Consider the following 10,015-nt stretch of genomic DNA (forward strand, 5'->3'; position numbering starts at 1 on the left):
TCACAACACACAGAACCACTCTTTCACAAACTTAAATTATGAAAATCCACAGTATATACAAATACAAAATATTAGGAACCTATAAAAACGGCACATTATGCAGGGCGGTACTAATCCAAGAATTATCAAATCTGAGGAAAAGTACAATTTCCTACCCTTCTCGAATCAACCGCCATACTACGTTCCCTTCTCGCCCACCCACTATGGGAAAGAAAGGCTTGACAACGCACTGGCAACTACACTAGATGAGCTAGACCGGAAAAATGTGGACGTTCTGGCCCTTACTAACAAAACCTTATTTGACCTGTTTGTTTGACTGTATTGAAACTGCTTCTGCTACTAAATATGCTGTGTAATTTTTCTTGTAACTGCCATTTGTGATGGAAGTGTCTGATCGTTTCTTTATTTGCTCATGTTTATATACCTTAATCCATATAACAAACCGCCGTGTCACTGCTGCTGTACGGGTGGCTAGAGCTTAGTCAAGCTGCACAGACGCAGCTTTTTTTCTCTGGCCCCCTATTTTCGCAGTAACAATGTATTGTCTGCGGCGAAAAAAGAACTTGGTGGATTGATTGATTTATATATGGCCTACCGTTGGACACCACCGTGAATTTCGACCAGCCACCGCAAGCCAAGCAAGGTGAAGTGGACCAATCGCGGACGCCGCCCTTCTCATCTGGTTATCTATTTTCCCTGCGCTAGGGACCCAGTGAAGACCTTTCTACTTTGGTGCACTGTTTGCCGGCTGTCAACCAATCCGATAAGAAAACGTGAAGGCTAGGCACTGCTTTCAAAGTCAACAGAAGTGACCTCCTACAAATTACGAGGCCCTTTGATTGGTCTTTAATGCAGCGCTGCGTATCACCACCCGATCCCTGCGTCAGCTGTGTGTTATAACTGGCCATCACACAGAAATCGGCGATAGCAAACGACTAGTTACTTTTCTCTTACCCTTGCCACTCATGCACCTATAAGAACGTCTTAAGTAAACGCACCCGGGTTGTTTGACCGACCGACCGAGCGACTTGAGGCGCAGTGCCATTCTTAACATTATAATACGAGGTTTTAGAATTTCGTTAGTCAAACGCACGTGACAAGAAATGGATGCCGTCAAGTCACAGGAGCCGCTCCATCTCAAGGATTACGTAAGGCGCAACCGGTTGCGTTTGAAGGAAAGGCTTGAACGTTGCTGACAGCCACGTCTCTGGACCTGCCATTGGCTGAAGCACTTTAAGCGGTCATTCTCCTCTGCACAGCTGGTGATGAAGAATTGGAAAATTGCAACTTCACCTTCGCAGTTGGTGAGCGAGAAGACGAGAACGGAACTTTACTGCGCTAATGAGAGAGCTACTGCGTCCGCCAAGGGAACGACGTCTACGGTAAGACGCCTCCTATAACAATGCCAACAGTTCAAAAAAAGTTACCACAGGACCTTAGGGCGCATGCTATACGGTGTCGTTTCGGTAGCCTCGAAGAGCTACTAAAGCAAGATTGCTTGCTTCCACGCTTCCAATGCAGTTTTTACTTTGGTTTTATAGCGAGGATGGCTGCTTTGCGGTATATGAAGAAATTAGAAAGACGTACAAATATGATTACAACACTCCATCGAACAGGAATTTCAACAAGATTCACTGCACAATGCAGTTTGCACTTAGTCTGCGCTATGTAGTACATGTCTATAACTTTGTTCACAGATTCCACTCGGCTAAAGAATATATCTACGAATGACTGTAACATCGTTGCACAGGAGAGACCGCCATTGAAGCGAGGACACAGCGCAATGTTATTTTGTGCATTTCATGCATACTCAAATTAGGGCAACAAGTTTTAGCAAAATAATGGTGCTTAGAAGCTTCTAGTTCTAGCATTACACTCAACATACCAAAATCAGTCTTTGCGCGACCGCCAATGCTAAGGCTTCAAATCACATTCTAATAGATATGCTTTTGGAAGACTGCTATAGTCGCTTACAAGTTTACTGTGTGTCAGCTGTGTAATATTTTGCTTCGTTATAGTGAAAAAGTCATTACTACTTGGACTACAGGCTTCTGGAAGAACAATGCATATGTAACATATCTGGCAATCTCCAAATTGTACTCCAGTGATTTACACCCGGTGAAAAAGCGTCCAAAAAAGAATAACAGGCGCGCGAATGGGTCCTACAGTGCCCATCCGTCTATACGTTTTAAAGGTGGTTTTCTATCTATATGATGCAAATTTAAAGCGTATTTCTCAGCGATGGAGACGTGCTCAGCGAGAAAAGCACAAGGAAGTCGTGTAGCGTATTGGTTCGATGTAGGGGTGAAGTACGGAATGCAAGATCCCAGGCCCACAACACGGACGTAGGTGCAGGGCGTCATGAGGGTAACTGTCGATCACAACCGTTTCTGGTGATGAGGGGGCGATCTAGGTGTGGCTCTCGCATAAAGATCTTTGGCGATGCTGTTATGCGTATAGGTGGGCCCGAACGCGTTCACTTGTGTGATAGGAGAAGGCTACACCGCCACGAACATCTGAAGTTTAATCACAGGTCGCATCGAAAGCCGAAAGTATATTCAGAAGGAAAATGCCTGCGTAGTATGCCCCTGTCTACAAAAAGAAAAAGTGATGACTAAGAATCGGTGTTGTTAGGGAAGAGTTACGCGCAAGTTTCTCCAAGGACAGGGCCACATTCATATCCCGGTGATCAGCGGAAATGTACTTCGGCAGCATGTCAACTAACATGTGATTGATACTTCATTATGGTTGTTGCGTGTTTGTGGTATGTCTAGTTCGAGCGAGTGGTATCTACGATGGCATTGGAGAGATAGTGGCGAGCTGAGTGTGCGATTGTACCGCGACGTGTTGAAGCAAGCCTGCGACGTCAGTTGGACAGGTCGCCGGGAAGGCTTGAATGGTATCTCACCCTTGGGCTCATATTATAATTACAACTGCACACACACTTTGCGAAAATGAAAGAGGGAAATGGGCGAGTGAGTTTCGAAATACCTTAATGAAATAATGGTATGGTATATCTGAAGACACTGAAGAAGGCACTCAGGTTATGTGGAAGGCTTTTACAAGCTTTGGCAGAGTTCATAGGTGGCAACATAACGACGCATAGAATATTCTATGCCAACCCAAATGAGTCATTGCGGTAATGTGTGCGTGACAAGCCATGGTAGCCGGTCGTCAGGGAATCATGGAGTTGCGGGGGGATGGTTCACCTTGGATGCTCGAAAATAACAACCTGCGCATGAGAGAGCTCCGGGTACATTTGTACAATAGAACGTCACACCCTGAAAATATAAGCTTACGAATAGAAACACCACAATATTGAGTACTACGGCCAATGCTGATATTGTTCGGTATGATCCAGCGTTTTAGCGTGAGGAAGTGAGTTCAAGTTATGCTTACTTGCAACACAATGGCGGGCGTGCTCAGGCAAAAAGTGAAAGCATTTCATTTGAGGGTGCCCGAGTACTCTGTGTCCATTAAGCCAAACAATTATACCAAGAATACTACGTTATAGATGAATAGAATTCGAAATAAGTTCACCTATTAGTACAGTGTAGTAAAAAAGAAACATCTTCACAGTGTAGTCGTGGCAGACGCAAAGAATGAACAGGCTGAAAATGAGCAGTAAAATGGATAGACCATTGGCGTCTTCGAAACCGAGTAAGCTTGCTCCTGAAGGCATAAAGCCGAGTGACCCAGTCGGCCAGTTGAGCCTCTTAGCGACGAAATCCCGCAAAAGGCACGATGGCGTCATGACGAAACGGGATTGTTCACACACAAAAACAGAAAATTTCTTGGGCTGCGAATTTATACACTTAAGACCCGCGCTCAATTATGGAATAGTTTCATACGGAAAGGAACACAGTGGCTGTCGTATCCATTGTAAGGTTGATTCAAACGGCTTTTATCGCAATGCCGTTGCATCATTGCAGAATATTTTGCGAGCGTCGTCGTCAAAGTAGTCGAGAACGGATACTGAATTCAGGAGGTTGATCAACGACAAGAAGACAGAAGCTTACAGAAGCTAGGCCTCAGGAAAATAAAATTACTTTTTTTTATTCACATACCTTAAAGGCCCTTGCGGGCATCACGTAGGGGGGGGGGGGGGGGGGGGGGGTACTGTAAACATAGGGAGGTTAGAGTGAAGCGGGTGAACCGTTAGTAAGAGCAAAATTAATGAAACAGACAATAAATGAGACTCACGCATACAAAAAATAGTATGATGTTGAAGAGATACGGATTCAGACACAAATATCAATCGATGCTAAACGAACTATTCAGCATCCGTACAAATGTATCATAATTTATTATAGAAAGGACATCGTATGGTAGAGTATTCCAATGGCGGATGGGATGAAATAGTGGCGAGTTAAGAGGTTTGTACGTGCATGCTGCATTACAACCTTGAAAGGGTGATCTAGGCGCGGGCAGGTATATGTAAAAAAGCCGTATGTGTCGATGGATGATGATAAAGCTTTTGATAGATAAAAATGTAATCAGTCTTCTTTTCTCTTGCGATGGAAGGTTTAGTGATGCTTTGATATTAGTGATGCTGGAATGACTTAATTTCTTGTTATAAATCTTGGAGTTTTATTCTGAACAGACTTTAGTTTATTAATTAGGTATATTTGCTGTAGGTTCCAAATGAATCACGCATAATCTAATTTAGAGCGGACAAGAGAGGTGCATGCCATAGGCTTTGTCCTCGGTTTAGCTTGATGTCTGCGACGTCTGATAAATACGAGTGTTTTGGATGCATTAGAAGTTATTACGTCAATGAAGGTATTCCACATTAGGTCAGCAGACGAGTGCACGCCAATGTACTTAAATGAGGAAACGTGTTAAAGAGGTATTGCTTAATGATATAGGAATTCCTGGTGGATTGTCCGTAAAAGATGGATATGAATGCCGCAGATGGACACACGAACCGACGCCCGGCACTTTCGATCCCAAACAAAGAAATGCTACACTGTTGTTCCAAGGCAAATATATACAAGTAGTCCAGCACTCAGGGGGAGCAATGGACTGGCGGCACGCTAACTAAACCGTGGCGACCTCTACCAAGAAAAAAAAATATTTTGAGTAAAACGCGTAGGAGGAACATTCAGGAACATTTAAATTCAAGTAAAACAAGAAACTTAGTAAGGTCAGGAAATTTTATCTATTCAGGAAAAACATTATGTAATCTATACAGAAACTGCGGCTGAGGCGCACCAGTTCCCAATATATATTTCTTTCATTGCCTTTTCTTCATTATTGAAACAGAGGTTATCATCAATCCTATTAACTACCGTTGCTACTCGTTTAATCTGAAGGTGCAACACAGAGGGCAAGACGCAATTACAAAGCGCTGGACTACTACAGTCGTGGCTCTATAGCTCACCGGCTCCTTTTATGCACCATGAAGCGCCTGCGCGACGAGAAATGCTACATGAAGGGCGCGCCTATTAACAATGTCAGGGTGAAAGGTGTACAACCTCGTACTCATGGCAGTCCCCTCGTTGCAAAATCGTATACGCTTCCCAGGTTTCTATTTCTTTTTTTATGTACCTTCCTAAAGGCAAGCTGAAGCACTTTTCTAGAAAAGTGAGCTTGCAGCGAGTCATTACATATAAACCCCCTGAATACGAACATATCTGTATAAGAGGCATAAAATGCCGCAAGTCGCTTTAGGTGAGGAAAAACAAGGAGCAGCTGCGGCGGGGGACGTCACGTAGGAGATAACGGGCTCTTATTGGCGAACATGATCGTGACGTCATTGTAGGTATTGCCAAGGCGCCTGGTTCAAATGAGGCACTGACAGGCCATGACAAGGTAGATCAAACTGTAAATCGTCTCAAAACATGTGTGCTGCCAATGAAAAATCTCATAAATATGTATCCACGAAGATCAAGGACACCCAGTCAAATATTGTGGAAAGACGGTTGCCGCAGATCAAACATTGTCTAGAAGCGGTATTCACGACGTTCACAAAGACGTATCCACAGTGCGCACGCATATCCAGGAAACTCGGGATCAAATTAAAAGCATTCAAGTTAAACAAGTAGAGCAAGGCAATCTAGTGCTGGATGATCTTAACAACCGGATGTGCGGGAATAACCTTGCATTCAAGGTAATTCTTAGGACAAAACTGAGAAATGGAATGACACGGAAGAAATAATTACGGAATTTATAACAAAACTTTCGGCATTGGGCCTAATGAAATTAAACTGGCTCATAGACTGCGACAGGAAAAGCCGGGATAGAATTTCCCCTTAATAGTAACATGTTCGAACGCTGGGGATAAAGGCACCTTCCTGAAGAATACACTAAAGATTACACACGTTGCGTCTGCTCGGGTATGGGTAAAAGAAGACGTTTCACCGCGTTTCCGGCTTATCTGAAGTAAACTCCATGTTTTTTTCTCTGACTAACCTTCACCTCCACGAAAAATTCAAGCTAGCTTTTGATGAAGAATTTTTTGCCAAAAAGCGCTATACGTTTTTTTTTCTACCTCAGTCAGTAAGCTGACAGTTCTCTCATACCACCGGGAACGTCGAACAAAAGAATAAACCTGAGACAGAAAGGGCCCCGCTGTATGAAACGTAGTCCTTGTGTATCAGTTAACAGCCCATCTAGTTATTAGACAAGGATATCTCTCTCGTATCTGCAAACTTAACACATCTTTCCCCACTCCAACCTCAAGTCATTCTTCTCAAGGTTATCCCCTTGTGTATGTTTCGCTCATGGTTCTAGCATGTATATTTCGCACTCGCGCAAGATCCATATCTGTTGCAAGTCAGTGCCTGGATCGCGTGCTCCTTTCCCCATTTTTGCACTGTTTGTGTTAGTGCCAACAAGCCCGGCTAGCCACAATTCTGAAATCACACGATGCTTCAATGAACCGTATTTCTTTCGACGTAAGTAAATAATTGTCGCAGCTCTGTGTCCGCAAGCATGTCACCAGCAAAACCACCCCTACATCTCCTCGATGACGGGGCTCACGGGAGGCACGCGGGCCACAACGGCCGCTTACTCGACGTCTGCCCGAGCGTAATCCCCGCGAAAACTAGACGCATGTTTTTTCACTCTCAATAATGCCCACTAGAATAAAGTGGTGTTTTGCTTTTTATGTCGCGGTGTTATAACTGCTGTGAACTCTTTCTGCGATGAACAAAAGCAGCGGGTGCTGTGACCTCTGGTGCACTCTCAAATAATGGCGGCTAATATGGCTTGTATATCCAATGATGCTGGGCATGCGTCACCGCGTCTCCTACGCACGATTACGGTGAGGCGTAGGTAGAAACGACAAAAGTGACCATTGGCGGTTGTCTTCGAAGAACCGTCTACTACGCTGCGGGATACAACAGGATGATCCGTCCCGGCTCAGCAGCCAGCATGGGTGATGTGCTATGTATTGTGTCGTTTCCTAACGTCGTCTAGTGCTCTCACGCCAGAGAGCGGCATGCCGTTTCAAGGAGATTTTTGTCAGTGCACTTGTACCATGATCAAGAATGCGCCATGTTGGCAAGGGTCGCAATTTCGCCATGATGATGGCACCGCTATACCAGACACCTTGCATGTTGTTCGCGCCATGGCGACTTCACGCGGCTCACTCCGATATCACGAGATCTGCGAGTGGTGCCTGTGTGTCCGTTGTGGTAATGGTGAAAGCATAGCCTCACTGCGGTCAAGTATTAGCCAAAACTGCAATGTGAACGTGGGCTTCTCCCAGCCGCCGCCACACGATTCACTTGGGGTCAAGTTAAAATGCAGTCGAGCTTATTACGCACGTGCAATGAGGTCTGTTAGTAACAGCTGTCGATCAACTAGTGTGAACAAGACCATTGTATTTATAAGCTTTTAACTTCTGTCTGTTTCATCACAGCCGCGAAATAACTATTCAAATTATTGTGATTAGAAACCACACTGCTACGACCACCGCTTATCGCTCAGCGGAATACTGCGCAAAACACAGTCATCTCGACATTGCGGTGACAGGAACATAGTCCAATTACTAAGGAATACACGCGGCCATCAGGCACACTATACTTTGGGGAAAATTAGTGCCCGAAAAATGCGCAACTGGCTGCTCCGAAGTTGGCTAGATGGGGGGAAGGCTCACGTGATGCCCATCTTCACGACACTTTTGGTGCTTCTCCCCGCCCCCTGTCCTCATTCGCTGCGGTCGCCACGGGAAAGGGGCGAAGCTACCACAGAAATTTCATATGTCATTGCCACACAGCAATACCCACAACCTAGAAAATAATTTCAGAAGTTAAATAATACTGGGACAGTATCATAAGCCACCACAAATCTTCCGACTCCAAAACCTCCTCAATTTCCTTTTAATAACCCTGTCACAGGGCAGGTGTAATGTCATTCGCCGCGAATAATATTACGTCTTAATGCCATTTTTGTTGCTTCGCCACTTTTGTAGCTTCTACACGGGCACAGTGAATGACATTCACAGCGGATGGCATTCGCCCATTGAATGAATTGCCCGAACTCATGCAAGCGCAATTTATGTAATCTCGACGACAGGGGCTTGACAAAAAATTACGAAATTGATGTCAAAACCAAATGTAATCAGAGTAAAGGTAAACTTTTTAATAAGTTTTTGACGTAGAGCACGATAGTCGAAGTAATCTGAGCAGCTATATTCTTGTTCCCAGTCTCCGACTGGGCGCTAGCACTTCTTGCCGGCCAAGTTTACAAACATTTCTCTGCTTCTCTCTTTTTCATTTCTGCATATTGTTTTGAAAGTGGTGCAGCGCTAAACTCCATCTACAAACCATGGAAGTCAACTATGCAGCTTCGTCAGCGGATAATGAGAAGCGAGAAGCGCACTGGACCAACGACTTGACGCGCGCGCTGCCAAAGGTGTGGTGAGCCCAGCTCACCGATTTGCGTAGCTCGAAGTGCAACCCGAAATTGTACATCTCGATTGCCCACTGCCTGCGTGCCGATAAACATCCCATCAATTGCGAGTGTCATTTTGTATACCGGCGTAGTCAGGGAACGCAAGACTGCAATGACATTCGGCATGAATATAATTTACTGCGAATGACATTACACGTGCCGCGTGACAAAGCTGTAAGACATGATCCAAAAATCACTAAGCAGCCACAGTACCTACAATGACCAGCTAAGTGCTTCTATGCTTGACGTTAAGTCAGCAAGCATGCTAGGGGAAAGTCGTTTTATATAATAACGTGTGTTGTCTTTCTTTACGATAAATGTTTAACGTTAAAATGTCAATGCTGGCAGACACGAACACCAGCGAACCTAATCTAACGGCGTGCTTTGGAGACGAGTTTGCTCGATGGCTTCACTAGCAGTGAGATAGCGGGGCCTAGGAGGCATGTCATTTGATTCAACTAAACTTTGTTATTCCTAACAATTCCGGGCAGAGTTGTTTTCCTCCAGGGAAGAAACTTTCGTGTGCACTAATCAAGGCAAAACGAAGCAAATATTGCTTGCCGTTAAAACATGCAATCTCTTTTCACTGAAACGGTTTGGCGAACTGAACGATTACCATGGCTTACCAAACGCAGAGCAGAGCGAAGCACAGCGCTGCCAGTAGGTGCAACATCTTGTCCGCAACTTGGTTTGGGAGCTATTGGCTCCCACGGGCACATTTGCTAGCACGCACACGGGACATGCACAACGTGTCACGCGCCTCTCTGCGGTCTTCCCCAAGTGGTGCTATTTCCGAATATCCTCCATGTTGGCTTTCCTTGTCTTGACGTGCCATTTTCATGACACCGCCTTCGCGGCGGCGAGCGTTTCCTGCTAAGAGCGACGCTATGGTTTCTACTTTTATCGGGCTTCATTGCTGTGCTCTAAAGAAACCCGCATGGTCGAAAACAATTCTACACTGGCTGAGTAGCGCCAAAATGGAGTCTTACGTTTCAGTTCATAATAAGTTCTGAATAAAATATAGCGAGTAACATGCTCGTTCTTAGGATTAAGTAATTAAATGCTCCAACAGTATTTCCTTAGAAAACTGAAAGATGAGCTTGCCACTTACCTG

At 44.8% G+C, this 10,015-nt stretch overlaps 1 protein-coding gene across 1 annotated transcript in view; it reads right to left on the reverse strand.

Annotated features, from left to right (window-relative positions):
* LOC126536368 (cytochrome P450 3A9-like) overlaps positions 1-9,611 on the reverse strand; it is a 357,446-nt gene extending 347,835 nt beyond the window's left edge. Inside the window, exon 1 of the mRNA XM_050183303.3 lies at positions 9,528-9,611. Within this exon, the coding sequence (XP_050039260.2) occupies positions 9,528-9,574 (47 nt within the window). The 5' untranslated portion in view covers positions 9,575-9,611. The remainder of the gene's footprint in view (positions 1-9,527) is intronic.
* Between the last annotated feature and the right edge of the window lie 404 nt (positions 9,612-10,015).

This window comes from Dermacentor andersoni, chromosome 3 (assembly GCF_023375885.2).
Source record: "Dermacentor andersoni chromosome 3, qqDerAnde1_hic_scaffold, whole genome shotgun sequence".
In the NCBI taxonomy this organism is placed as follows: domain Eukaryota; kingdom Metazoa; phylum Arthropoda; class Arachnida; order Ixodida; family Ixodidae; genus Dermacentor; species Dermacentor andersoni.